This window comes from Montipora capricornis, chromosome 8 (assembly GCF_036669925.1).
Source record: "Montipora capricornis isolate CH-2021 chromosome 8, ASM3666992v2, whole genome shotgun sequence".
NCBI lineage: Eukaryota > Metazoa > Cnidaria > Anthozoa > Scleractinia > Acroporidae > Montipora > Montipora capricornis.
Window position 1 is genome coordinate 39142521 of NC_090890.1, and position 15062 is coordinate 39157582.

At 40.5% G+C, this 15062-nt stretch overlaps 2 protein-coding genes across 3 annotated transcripts in view; both read right to left on the reverse strand.

Moving 5' to 3' along the window:
- Positions 1-5313: 5313 nt before the first annotated feature.
- Positions 5314-8804, reverse strand: LOC138060253 (5-hydroxytryptamine receptor 4-like). Its single transcript, XM_068905989.1, has one exon. It carries the CDS (start codon positions 7086-7088, stop codon positions 6141-6143), a length of 948 nt encoding a protein of 315 aa, XP_068762090.1. The 5' UTR covers positions 7089-8804; the 3' UTR covers positions 5314-6140.
- Positions 8805-10155: 1351 nt separating this feature from the next.
- The window catches only part of LOC138060140 (cytosolic carboxypeptidase 2-like), a 42776-nt gene continuing 37869 nt past the window's right edge, over positions 10156-15062 (reverse strand). For both annotated transcript variants that reach the window (XM_068905856.1, XM_068905855.1), the window contains exons 29-34: positions 13863-14119; positions 13283-13310; positions 11948-12167; positions 11678-11791; positions 11472-11585; positions 10156-11202 (exon numbers count right to left, since the gene is read on the reverse strand). In XM_068905856.1, the coding sequence (XP_068761957.1) occupies positions 11069-11202; positions 11472-11585; positions 11678-11791; positions 11948-12167; positions 13283-13310; positions 13863-14119 (867 nt within the window). In that variant the 3' untranslated portion in view covers positions 10156-11068. The remainder of the gene's footprint in view (positions 11203-11471; positions 11586-11677; positions 11792-11947; positions 12168-13282; positions 13311-13862; positions 14120-15062) is intronic.

Genomic DNA, 15062 nt, shown 5'->3' on the forward strand with positions numbered 1-15062 from the left:
CCAACCATTTGGCCAAACTTCTGGTGGACGAAGTTGTTCCGGCCTTATGTAATGCCAAGTGGATGTGGTTGCTATATAGTGGGCAAAATGGTATCGATATATGGAGAAATGGCTCTTGTAGAGGGCGAAATGGAAGAAGCAAGTGGGGAAAACGGATGCGGTGGGTGGTGAGTCAGTCGCAAATATACCGTTTTCATTTCGTTAAATTGCAAATTGTTGTGGACGTCATTTCAAAATCGTAGTAATGCGACCCTCTCTTTGATTTTCGCTCTCCTTTGGTTAAATGTTCGTTTCAGTATTTTTTTCCTCCCAACCGACTACCTGATCAATCCACTAAGCGACCCACTGATAGGGAAGTTTCACGACAGGCCTATCGATAGGAAACAAACTAGTTTATGGGGATGTCCTACACGATTGAAATCACAAGCGTGCGTTTGCCGCGCTTAGCGAGGGCTCCTTGCATTTGCTTTGCGACATGCCTGGCTCACTTCTGTTACGTACTGGAATAACCATGCCAAAGATGTCCGCGAACAAGGCATAAGTGAAAAGAGCTCCGGGGTACGATTATAAGGCATGCATGCAACAAAAGTGTGACAACGAGCAGTTACCCTTTCTAACTATTATTTAATTAATTTTACACTGTTACATTTACTTAGGTTAAAGATTAATTGAATTTGAGCCGTTCGTAAAGCGGGCTTAATGTCTTTCATAGCCATTCAGGTATTGATCTTGATGAACTCCGAACTCCAAGTTCCACCGACTGTAGACAACAATGCTTGGATTTCATGATTCACTGGATTCTTTCCACTTACTGGATTTTCTGTGTATACAAACTCTTATGGAAGACTTCATAATGAATTATGAATTCTTTGTCTTCTTCCCTTATTGGCTATAGTTTCTTTCTTCTCTCCGGATATACAAAGGTCAAAGGTTAAAAGCTTCACCATAGTTATCGCAGATGATTATAGCTTCCTCACAGTATAGCATCCATCCATAGCATAAGTTCAATCACAGCCGTCCATGAGGGAAGCCCTCGAGCAAATAAAGAGAGTGTCTTTTTTTTCTATTACTTATGAGCCTGCTTTCATATTTTTACTTTAAGCATGTAGAATGTTCTGTTGCTATTTGTAGTGTATTACATGATGTACTATTTGTGGAAACAGCTGAGTCACATCAAAGAAATTTCTGGAATATTACAGATTGCAAGACAATTCTAGAGAAGTCTGGAATTGCATGACAGTCATGGGCTGAAGTAATTCTGTTGATTTTGGTCCGCATCCGTTAGCGTTGGAGTGATTGTATGGCAATGACGGTGGTAATGGACTTATATACCGCACATCAGTCTCATTGGGGTTTACACTGAATTATCTGAGAAATAAACCACCGACACCAGGGGTCTCCCCCCCCCCCCCTACTCTTCACGAACAGTGTGTGGTTTCTTTAACCTCCCACAGTGTTGATTAAGGACGGTGCCCACTATTGTCATTACGCATACGTTCTGTGCAGCTGGAGACACACAGGACTGCTATGGGTGATGCTTACTAATACAGGGATATTTTTGCGCAGTTTAAAACTATGCGAAGAAAGCAGAACTAAGCAAGTGCTCTTGATATCCAAAAAGAAAATTGGGGATAACCATGCATTTTTTCAGAGATAATAAGCTTCAGTTTAGGAAAGAATGCCATACATTGCTTTGTATTCTAAAGCTTTTTACAGCTATTGTTGATTGATGACCTCTTAAAAATGCTTGGTTACCCTCAATTTTCTTTTTGGATTTCAACAACGCTTGTTAAGATCTACTTTTCCCGCATATTCATAAACCGGGAGAAATAACTTTGAATTAGTAGGCACCGTCCTTAACAGGAAACTTTGATACGGGGCCTACGGCTTATAGTCCTTACCCGAGAAGACTTGAAAATCTAACCATTTGCATAGTTGAACTACAAAGGCAGTTATTTAACCAAGTTTGCGAACTCGCAGTCTCCTGCACGAAACTTTCGCGTATATTTGATCGTCTCTGTCTGCTGTCATTGGCTAACGTAATTATTAGTTAATTAAGTGACGGTTTTGTTACAGTGAATTAAAAAGCACTCCAATGCAATGCCAGGTCAAGGACAAAGATAAAATATGGAAGTTGACTGATAACCTTCTCTAACTTCATAGCCTCTTCAAGCAATGGGTCAAAAAAGAAAACATAGCTATTCGTATTACGTCGAGCACTAGCCGTTAGGTATGGTAATGTAAAAGTACAGCTATTGTAGCAACTCAAGCACATTCCTCGTGGGTGAACTCGAATGACTACACCGTCCACGTTCTACGCAAACCGACAAGTTTTCAAAGCATTTGTTACGGACATAAAAATGGTTTCGCCATTATCAGTTACTACTGGAAAGGCAACAAGGCGCTATTTTGGTGTTGCATTTCATGTAACGTGCGATCAGGCCTTCTTTTCTTTAGAGAGGGCGGGACCCTCTTCGCGCGTTCTCTAAAGAAAAGAACGCCTAATCGCAGGTTATCTTTCATCGGTGTAGCTTAAAGCGCGCCGAATTTACTTATCTTCCAGTGATACCATTTCCCGGCCATTCATATTTGTTCAGGCAATAAGGTCACTCTTTGGTTGATCAGACAGTTTCGCCCTTGATTTGAGCCCTCAAAATTCCAAACTTCCTTTGATCTCTTTGCAATTTTTAGGCAGCAAAGGAGGCTTTATTTGACAAATGAGAAGACCATCAGAAAAGTCACTCTCTGGTTTGTCGTAATTGGCTACATGGACGGTTTCATCGCTGATTGAAGAGATCTAAAAAGTCCACATTTTTTTGGTCGCCTTTCATTTTTTCGGCTGGAGAAGAGGCATAATTTGACAACTTAAATTTCTTTCAAGTTATCTAATGATCTGGAGTGAGGTAACCTCGATAAAATGGATGAAGTTTATCTTTTTGTCACGTCCCCGTTTATCTGTCTAATATCTTCAGCGATTAACAACCCAAAAAGGAAATTAAAAATTAGAATTTTTTTCCGACATTTCGGGCAGGCGATGTTTGTCTTGGAGTTACGCCTACATTCATTGCAGTCTCTGAAGAAACATGAAAAGCACATGTGAGTCGCATGTTTCCCAAAATCTTCACCTCCAATTTTATTAGTCATTCGAAGACACGTTTTGTCTCCCAAATTCAGTTCAATAAATTAGCCCCGTGATTCGCAAGCGGGCCATAAATTGAGGCAACAAACTCGCCGGCCGTAACTTATAGTACGGACTTCGAATTCGATTGGTAAAAGGCACATATATGTGCAGGGATAGATTTTGAGTCGGGAATGCAAAAACAAAGAAATCGACACTCGAATATCACATTGACCTCAGGATGTAGCCGTGTAAATTTATGTTTCCTGTTCGTTTGTCCGCTGCTGAATGGTAAAATAAGACCTTATCGAGGTTAGTTATCCAACCAGCTTCATCAGAACTGCTGATGCCGCTTGCTAATAATTTTCTGTGTCGATATCAAGAGACCTTTTACGAGCCACGCATGTACAGTACATCATTTTCCTAACCATTTTTGTGTTAGTTTTTCTGCGTGCGGTTTGCCCGTTTGAAAGCTATGTATTGTATTTGTAAGTATCATCTCCCTCGGCTCTGCGCTTATTTAGTCGTTTGTAACTTTCCCGTCAATTTTTTTGTCCATTTCGTTCATTGATTTAACATGGACTTAATTCGTCTTTTAACAACCACATTTCTGTTATCATTAAAGCCACGATGTGCTGCAGCAATGTTTTTGTTTTAACCTCAGTCATAGGACATTGAGAACATCTGGTGCGCGCACTTCTCCCAAGGTCCACCACGTGTACCACATGACAACTTTCCCCATTTAGCAAAATATCTCAAGCTGTCGTAACCGCACAACGATAGACGTTACCTGTAATATCTGCCTTATTCTCCCCTTCATTTACAGTTTAATTCAACTCACAGTTCGCTTTGCTCAACTTCTCTTCGCAGCGAGGTCGTTTTTGTGATCCGGGTGAAAAGAGACTTGATCAGTGGTTGCCCAAGTACACGTTGGGTCTTATGCAATTCTCAACTAGTTCTTCTGAATGAATCCTCGGTCAATTAGGAGCAAATTAAGGAAAAAGATCTTATAGCTTCCGAAACGAACATTGCCAACGAGAAGAGAGAAGCACAGCTGACCTTTGCGATACTGTAGATATCACACAGCCTGTGCTATACTGTAGATATCACACAGCCCGTGCATGAGATGATACACCTACCGAGGTGATCAAGGCCATATCTTGCTTTGCCATTTCTGTTTCTATTTTTGGGTTAAAGATCTCCGGAAAATGAATATAAAGCAAGATATTCGCCACTGACGGTCCTGAGACCAAATACTTATTTTCATGCAAGAACTCCAGCTCCCAGTATTCAAATGATCATCGAATTCAGACTATTCATTGTCTCCCGGCTAGACAATCGCTAAAAAATTAACATAAGTTTGTTGACAAAAATTTACTAAAATAGAAGCCCTGCTGCTAGGAGAAACCCAAAGTTATTATTTTGTAACCCTCCTGCTGCTGATTGAGTGGGAAACTATCAGACCCCCTTCTTTACCATTCAAGTCCTTTTACACTTGAGCGGAAACGTTTTTGGAAACGATTAACAGGAAATGTCAAGTTCTACGGAACACTAGTACTCGAGCACACGACGGGAAACTCTGATTTTCTAGACAACTCTAAACACTGTTCCTACCATTTTAGTGGGTAGCTCGGCCAGTTTGCTTAGATTTAAGTTTGAAAAACGTAGATTTACAATTTGCCACGAGATCTGCGTTAATGTCGATGTCGTAAGGAGCGTGGAGGCGGCGAGGGTGGAGAAACGAGAGTTGCGGTCCTACGCCACAATATATTACAAGTTTAAAGTGGAGAGAGATGCCCGCCGAAGAAAGCATTTTCAAGCGTCTACGATCCTCTATATTTATCATGAACGAACGTTTCTTGGCGTGGTAGACTCCCCCTATATTCCCCTAATGGCGCTTACTTTTGTATCACCCCAACACGAGTTGGCACTTCCTCAAGAGAAACAAGTATGCTCCACCGTCCCTGTGATCACATTAAAAGACTTATACCGGTCCTAATTTTCGCATGTTCCAGTTCACACCTCTAAAAGCTGCATGTTTGATTACGTAACGCTGGTGCAAGATCTCACGTTCTATATGAACAACAAAGGTGGCAGTTTATCCTTGCCATGGATCAAAATATATCCATCCAGAATCACTGATGAAACACCCCAATATATACATTGACTGAAATGAACGATGCAGGGCTAGCTGAGAGACATTACAGCCTTTAATTGAACATCATATACTAATAAATCATTTGGAAGCGGTTTTACAACGGATTGCTCTCCATAACAGCTTCCCTAATAAATACTGTAGGCGATGGTGCACATAAAAATATTTGATAAACTCTGCTGAGTAGCAAACTTTAAATGTCATCGGAATTGACCGTCACTGAACAGAGTAAGTCATAGACGGCATCATTGACGTCTCGTCTGTCAATTTATATTCTAGAGTGAAAATTGAATCGTTTATCTGTAATTCAAAACATATGATAACAGTTAACAAGAAAAAGGTAGTCGCAGCTTCAGACATTCAGCAACACTGGGTTAACTTGCTCACGACACCTAGTTCGACACAAAGTTAAGCAAGCTCCACATATATTGGTCCTTTAGTTTAGTGTTTTCTTTTTCTGCTTCAGCTTGATTAACTTGTATACTTGTTGAGAAACATTTGGTTATAATTGCGCGCAGTGCCGATACCTCTTTTCTCTTTTGGTTATAAATATACCCCGAGGCTTATTTAATAGTGTAAGGACCTTAGTTTACGTTGTGAAGATTAACGTTAACTTGGATGAAATAAACTACAGGTTTTCCCGTTTGTTAACGCTTGGGGTGGAGCGACGCCAATTTGCGCAAAACTTTTTAGTTTGTGGTGATTCATGACGATATAAATACCATCAACAAATGGACTGCTCCTGCTGCCATACAAATACGTTTGCTTCGTCTTCGCATTCGAATTGACCTTTATTTATCTTCTCGTCTATAAACTTGCGCGAAAAATCAAGTCACGCGAAGTATAAACCTCATGCCAATGTTGGGTTTAAACAAAACGGAGCCACCTAACGAGAAGGGAATAAGCAGCCTTTCTAAACCGAGATCTGTAGAAAGTGTAAATAAACGGATTTAAGGAAGATTGAATAAACAAGAAAAGGAAGCAAATTCGAAAAAATAATGGACTCGATAGAACAGGGTTCGGTGTTTCTACTACATAGCTAAAGTTATGCACAGTCTTAGGTAGCCAACAGGCGACGAACGATAAAACCACAAACATACAAGATGTCGTTCCTTTCCTTAGCCGAAAAATATCTACACCTGACTCTTGAACATGATCCGGCGATGATGAGGTTTCGGATCCGGATCGTGGCATTGGTTTCCTATGCTTCAGGATTTTGCGAATAATTTTAATGTGAACGACTAAGATGACGACTTGGAAAATAATAACTGGAGTTATGATTATGGCTGCGTCAAATAGTTTGACTGACAAGTGTCGTTGCTCCTCTTCTCCGGCTGTGTGGTACCAAGCATTTCTTGTTGCTGCGACTATCACAGGAAACATCCAAACCGCCGCTAAGATAAGGCTGACTCGGAGCTTTGTCATCTTGGCTTTGTACTGTAGCGGCCGAAGAATGGCAAGGTAGCGATCGTATGTTATAGCGCAAATGTTAAGGGTCGTAGCTCCAAGAGCAAAATCTCTCGCCTTTCTCAAAAGCCAACACAAATGAGTGAGGAAATGAGGACAGTCGCGAAAACAGTGCACGGTGTAAAATGGAATGACAAGCACAGCCATAAGCATGTCGGAAATCGAAAGACTGAGGAGAAAGATATTCATATAGTTCCGTCGTAATTTCGCGGTCGCTATGAAGACCAAACTAACAAATGCGTTTCCAATTAGCATTACAGTCCCAATAACTGCGAATGCCACTATAAAGACAAGCTCTTGAGTCTTGTTGCATTCTGGAGACGAGGAAATATTGTTGTGCAAGGTCATAATTTATCACCTCGAATAACTTGGTGACTCGTGGTTCTGTATAAAGGATATCAATTAATCTTCACCAGTTTTAAACTCATTGTTCAGTCTGTTCACTGTTCCGTAAATGGGGCCCAACTGCGTTAGATATTACGAGGAAACCTCATCGCTTGATAATTGTTCCAGCAATATATCTAAATGTTATCACTACAACGCCAAGTAATCTCTAGTTTTCGCCGTCATTGGAAGCCAAGTCTACTTGGGGGAAGTCGCTTTGAAGATACAAGGAACTTCTGCGAAACAATTACATATTCCGTGACAATAGATCCACAGAACATCTGTTTCGGAAGAAGCAATTAACAAGATAGAAACTGCTGTTCGCTGTATGAATGAATTTTATTCAGACTATTCAGGGACGTTACCCAGTGATTGGTCGGTGCGTGGTATGTTGCCACGATCCCCAAAGACCTCAATTTACCATGTTAAGGTCTGGCTCGTTTCTGATTTCTTTATTTTGGCAACGACTGCCAATAATATAATTGACCACTACCCCAAATACACTTGTATGCGTGACTAATTGGCATAAGGTTATCAGACATTCACGAATATCATACAGCGCTTTGCCAAGCTAGTGACAAGAAAAAAAACGCAACCACCAATGGGTCAAAAATTCAAAGGTTGAAAGATCGACTTCTTCTTCACTCGAACGTGGCGTCAGCCGTCTGTTTTCGTTTAAACTGAAAACTTGAGGAGAACTTTGTTTTATTTTTTATTTTCGATGCATTATGATTGTTTTTCCTGAGAAAACTGAGATTGAAAAAATTTAGCATAGCCATTGATAAGCACGTGTCATAAGTTTCAAACGATGAACTGGCCTCCATGAACAAAATTGTTCTTTTTAATTTATAGCACTTTTCTTTCCTAGTTTAATTGAAAAAGACTATTGAATGAGTTGGAAAAGTAGATGACTGTTAGTTATGCCAATGATGCGATAAATTGCACTTTCTCTAAAAATTGTGTGGTTTAGTCACCGTTCTCGCTTGACTTGTCAATAAAGGAGCATTAACTTTGCGAGACTCTGTCAGATCTTAAATTAGATCAATCTTTCTGTATTCTTTATTTGCACCGCCGATTGTAAATATTTATACAGGAACATAATGCAATTCGCCTAGTCAGAAATGTTTACACACGCCCGAATGGCCTCTAAGGGACTTCATTTAAAACTGATCAATGAATGCAGTGTAATAAATGAAAGTTTGGACTACATAAGTGCATTTTGCTATGTCTACTGCAGTCTCTACGTATTAATCTGGAATGTGGTTCAAGGAAGACGACACGATATTGACATATGCGTATCTTTATGGACCCAAGCTTGAGAACATATGCTTTAAAGATGGATAACAAAGACTGCAAACCTTTTCTTTCTCAACTTCTTTGTCCGAAACAACCAGGAAAATTTAAAGCTATTTCGCCCACTTTCTGGCCAATCATACTCGACCTTCCTTCTAATCAATTGAATTTATTGATAAAAATTAAAAAATACAACTTCAGTTCCGTCTTTTAGGCGTTATACCTGAAGAAGAGGCTGCTAGTTCGTTTTACGGTGACAAAGCATTCAAGTTATGTTATGAACAAAAACGTCTTAAGAAAAATATTTCGTATCCTGGCACGAACAGAGGAAATGTTCATTTCAATCAACCTTTCTTCTTTTGCTCTAGCTGCGCATTCGACCATGTAAAAGAATCTTCAAAAACACCCTTGGAATTTAATTTTTTGTAATATAAAGTCTATTTATGTCTCATCCATCAACATCGTTGACCCTGTCAATTTTATTTGTGAAAGTTCATTTTTTTCAATGTGTTCTCAGTTATGCAATAGTTTCGAGTGGCTTGCCACTTGTAATTTCTTTATCAAAATGTGAGCTCTTCGGAAAAGGAAATAAAACTGACAAAAGGATGTTCCACGCTTCGTTAGGAGAGAGCATTGCACAACTACTAGAGATTAAGTAACCCTTAAAACACAGTAAATGAATGAAGGGGGTAGTTTCTAAAGAAACTGTGGTGCTGCGTCGGTGGGGAAGTAGTACTACAAAAATTTTGGTTTTATCAACGGAGTTGATAATGTAAATTGGCCACCGTACAGAGATTCTAAAAGCTGACGTTTCGAGCATTAGCCCTTCGTCAGAGTGAATCGATAAACGAGTTGTACGATGGGAAGGTTTGGTGGACGACTTTACTGATGTGGCTGGTTAGAAAGTACAGCAGTGCGCAGTTAATAGCCGTGGTAGTGTCCAAAGAGTTGATTCTTTCTTCCCTCTGTCAATGAGCCTTCCTTTGTCTGTGCTATGCAAGTAAATGAGCCCTGTCGTCGAGGTTAGAATCCATCATTTCCTATACACCCTCTTAATAAGTCTAATATATGCCGTTTTCCGCTAATGACGTCGAACTTTTGCTTTCAAATTTTATTTAGAAATGTACAAAGGCCTAAGACTTTTCCGATTTCTTTTCTCGTTTGAAGCCTTTGTACATTTCTGAATAAATTTTGAAAGCATGAGTTTGATGTCATTAGCGGAAAACGGCATATATTAGACTTATTAAAAGGGTGTATAAGAACGGGATCTCTCGGAACCTTGAGAAATTAAGACTCTTTGAACGACGAAGGGTGCCTAATTTTCTTACTAGAAATATATTCCCGAAAAATGGAAACACTTAAATTGATGCTCACGTGGAATGTTGTAGTCCAAGTATTTTATCGGAGATAATTTTCCATGGTCTATTGAACATGAATAATTAAACAAACATGTCTTCGAGCCAAAAGAGCGTTACCAACGATCGATTGTCTACAAAAACACATTTTACATTTGGATCTTTTCTTTAGACTGTGCGTATATCGAGTAATACTGCACGTGGGAAGTTTCCAGCAAGAGAGGATTTTAACCCAACCTCGAACCCAGGGTTTCTCTCTTCTCTCCCTACTCGGCGAGTGGGAAGAGAGAGAAACCTGGGTTCGACATTGCGCTTAATTTGCTCTCCGCTGCAAGCGTCAACTGAATGTGCAAAAATACATTGCTGTATAACACCAACACCAGTTTGAAACTGTTCAAATTTTCATTCACTCTTTCTTTACAAAAAGTTCAAAAAAATTTACAACATAACACATCTTAAAGAGCACAAAAACCTACCGGTGCACCCGACATGAATAAAACATCTTTCGACTTCGCAACTTAATCTTGAAACTACAAGCCTTGTTTAGCACAGAACGTTAGGGCCAGCCGCCACAAAGTTGATGTCGCTCGACAGGTCCACTGGAAATCCCAGGTCTTTGCTCCACTCAGAACGCCTTTTTAGTAATAGCCCTCATCGGAGTTATCAGCGGTTTTGCCGCATAAACGAGGCTAGGGGGTCATTTTGTATCGAATTGATCCCAAAGCCTCTTTTGCATGTAGTTTTAAACAAAAGAAAATGTGCCCGCAGACTCAACTCCAATAAGGTCTACTCCACTCGTTTGTACATCATGTAATTGTCATGAGGTGTCCAAGGTCATTTTGAGGCATGTTAGCAAGTCGTAAACAAAAGCAAATGACGAATCTTTTGGTATCCAAATAAAAAATGAATTGTCGGTTTTAGCAAACCTTTTTGTTTCCAGCGTTTAACATAACACCGATGTTGCTCAAGTGAGCGAAAACGAAGAATTGATTGATTTATATAAATACGTCGAATCAAGATTTCCGACCATCAAACATTTCGTTCGGAAGATACGATATTCGCCGCGTGCAGGGTTTAGAAAACCGAGTCTTGTTATTCGGAAACACACAAACGCACATCCCAAGTAGGATTAAGTTCCTTGGTTGTTCGTTAGTAATTTAACGTCCGTCATCCGAAGTTTTTTCGTCGGATCAGCGCTTTCTCGCTGGGGTGCCGTCCGTGGTGGACTGATATCGGTCTTTGTTCCAGGTTATCGCGGATTCGTCCGAGACATGTTGAACTAGCCATCAAAGTTTATTATCTGTTTGATTGAGCGTTCGGTCTCGTGAAATTCTTTGACTGAGCAGGGAAAGCAACTGACTGGTTTTGTTCTCGAGGTGTTACGCCAGAACTAAACTGGAAGGTCAAGGAAATTGTTGATGCTGCAGTTCCTAAAAGAAGATTGTTGAAGACTGTTACCCAAAATGAAAACCTAATCCTCCCCTCCCACTAAAATCATCACGAAGGAAATACCCAACACCTACGATAACTTCGTTTCATTTTAAATGTTTCTGGAACTAAGAGTTCATTTGAGGGAAGAAGAGGAAAAATAGAAGTGCAGGTAGAACGCCGGTTAAAATTAACGTTTCACATATTATAAATGAAGAGCTTCGACCATGGAAATCAAAAACGTCCCATAAACACAAGGATAAGGACCGACCTAGCTCTTGATTCTTGGGAGGATTTCCAGCTGCTTTATGACGAGTTGTCGCTCTCCTATGATCCTCTGAAATGGGACCATCATCTCCAAGGTCCTTGCCAATTTGCACTACTCCTACAGTGACAAAAATGATCTTTTAAGGCGTCTGCATTTATTGACGGGCAGAAACGAACACGTCGTTTGTGTTTCCAGGTACAAGGACCTACCTGGTTCTTGATTAGTGAGGGGTTTTCCGGCTGCCTTATGATGTGTTATGTATTTCTTACAATCACTAGAAATGGGACCACCCTCTCCGAGTCCCTTGCCAATTTGTGACATCCCTAAAGAGAGGATACACAAGAGAGAACAATCAAATGCCGGAGTTGCTGGGATTTGCGCATTTGAGTACTTTATTTAAAAGAATATTTTCATAATCATAATTTTATTCCAATCATTTTATAAAATAGCCTGCCCAGTCCACCGTTATCGGGACTTACCGGGCCACATGTCAGGAGACTGGTACTTGCGGCCACGATTTTCAGTGACAAGACCGGCATGATGAATGCTGTCGTTTGTCCAAGTGATCATCGATCCAGTTGCCATGGTGACACCGCTGGTTTCGCGCTTATTGCTCCGCGAAGGAATGGTGAATGAATCCTTTTCAGGAGTCACTGGTTCGTTCTCTCTCTCGCTGCTACTACTGCCTGGACCAGCCGGCTGAAGAGAAGAACAAAAAAGATTTATTTACTTGCTTCCAATCAATTTAAAGACTAACCCGTTCAACGGCTTCCCACTCGAATTCATCTGATACACACAATTGCTAATTTGCTCTGAATTGTGTATATCAGATAAATTCGGACACTATGTCTCACGACTTCAGGTAGCAGAGAAAAAAAAAGATAAAATTCATACCGTGGATAGGATTTGAACCCGCAGTTTCACCTCTATAGGAACGCTTCACCACCAAAGCTCAAGACACCGCTCTCTCTCAAAAAAAGAGTTATTTAAGTCTCCCATAGAATCTTATTGCTGAAGAGTAATTATGCGTAGGCTTTGATTTTAAAATGTTTAGCTTTGTCGAAAAGTTTGGAAACCGACCTTTTGCAGAGTGATAATATACCATTATCAAATAAATAGTGTTTAATAGTAATTGTCCCTGAGCAGCCAACGGTGCATATGGTGATCCAGTGGTTAGGTGACGGGTTAAATTAATCAACATTCTCAGGTTCGAGTCCTATGTCCATACACTTGGGTTGTCGTTTCAAACAAATATGATCATTTCCCTTATCCTTCTTTCCCTTATCCATTTCCCTTATCCCTCTTGGGGGTGCAGGGATGGCGCAGTGGTGAGAGCACTTGCCTGAGTCGCCTCCCACCAATGTGGCCCGGGTTCGATTCCCAGACTCGGCGTCATATGTGGGCTGAGTTTGTTGGTTCTCTACTCTGCACCGAGAGCTTTTTCTCCGGGTACTCCGGTTTTCCCCTCTCCTTAAAAACCAAAATTTGATTTGATTTGCGTTAAATTGTTAATTTCAATTTACAGTGTCCCCGATTAGTGCTGTACAGCTCTAGAAGATTAGACACTTAAATAAAGTTCCTTTCCTTTCCTGGGACACATGCAGTGTCATAAATTAACGATAACAGTCAATTCAGAGCAAATCAGTAATTGTGTACATCAGATAAATTCAGGGTGGAGGATGGGTTGGACGTTTTCGAGTCGTTAACACGCGTGCAAACGATCGAATGACGTAATGCCAGTTGCATGCGAAAGTCGTAAACTAAAATCGTATTGTCAAAATCGCCCTTTAATAAGGATTACTAAATAATCCTACCTTCTGTGCTGAATGCGTTACTTTTTTTCTGCAAAAATAAAAACAAAAACGCAAAATCTTCAGTTTCGCGTTACCTTGCCGTCTGACAGGCACATAGGGCAATCTCGACCCCAGAGCTCTTCTCTTGACTAAGGGAGAGAAGAGCTCTGGAGAACCCTGAAACAAAGTGTCTTCTCCTTGATTTTCGTGAAGAACAATCAAAAGCGTCTCTAATTGGAGCATTCATGTAATCACGAGGAGTAAGCAGGTGCCGTAAGGTTCAAATAGATAATGTTTGGCTATAAGAACCCTACGGGTCATGTTCTCCTAAATAGAGTTTCCCTGGGTCTTGGGGTCGATCCCAGCATCTCATTTTCTAATTTTACCGCTCGTACAAATTTATTTTTAGGATACCTCACCCACAGATGGAATAATCGCGGAAAACTTAGGATATTGCAAAAATAGTAATACACAAAGAACCTTATTCTGGGAGATTCGAATTGGATACAACATTGATTGAGCCGATTTGGTCTGTTAGACCAACCAGAACGTATTTTTTTTTTATAAAACGGCCTAGAGGTGAGTATTTGGCCTCACTTACCCCAATTGATTATCATTTGTCAACTTGTTTCTGAGCTTGTTAATTGTGGATATATCTGATATGTCATGCGCAAAAGCGCGACCTTTGAGCTTAACCTTCATGGGAGGTTTATCCACAGGAACGGCAACATACACTGGAGAATGGCGACCGCTGACCAGGGACTGGTTACTACGGCTTGCACCTTGAGGTATGTCGTTTAACGCAGAATTGGATTTTGGTAGAGGAGTATTCGATATGTGTGAACTTGTACTCGCATCCTGAAAGTGAAAAAAAGACATCGACTTGATACAAGCTGAGGACACGCAGCTATCGGGCATATTCCGAAACAATCCAAATGCTTCGAACAGGACTCGACCCTGATTCTTCAATCTCTAGATGTTCTACAACTGGCTATGCTAATTACGGACATACTCCGAAATAAAACCAGGCCTCTTTAGCAAAGGAGTCGACCGATGACATTCCAATTTCTCGATGCACTACCACGACTCATAATAACAGCTCCACCGCTAAATTACAGGAAGCTCATGGAAACTGGAACATTCTGTTTCTTCAAAAACAAAACTCTTCAAACAAACAGATTTGTCCCCGGACCCACCACATGGGGAATACATCCTCTCTCTTTGCGAACAACCATGTGATTTCTTCGAAGTGGCAATCACCTTCAGGAAGAAAACAAACTTTTTCGCAACAATTTGTTTTCTTTAGAACTCCCATACTTATTGATTGTTAAAGATAGAAAGAAAATTGGACAGAATTTGTCCCACAACCAAGCAGGGAAGAGGAATGTGCTTAATGCAGGTTTGCATTTGTTACTTCTTTAAAAACACCGCAGCAAAGTAGTTTGTGGCGCGGTAAACTCGGTATTGAACCCATTCCACTCCCTTGCTCGGTCTTAGATCAGATTATATGCGAATTTTACCACTTACGGGATCCTGTAAAAGCTATCCTGAAGGAGAAAGCTTATAAAGCAATTTTGTTTGCAACAGGTGTAGAGAATTGTTAATACAGCCACAAAATTTGTTCAGGACAACCATGCAGGAAACTATTCAGTATTATGGAAGGATTTGCTAAGCAGACGAGAACTTCAACCTACCACAAAGTAAATACATCATCAAGTGCTACGGGGTCCCTACGGTTTGTCGTTTCTATCAGAGTCGGCTTTCAAAATGTAAATACTTGCATAATTCATAACAAAAGGAA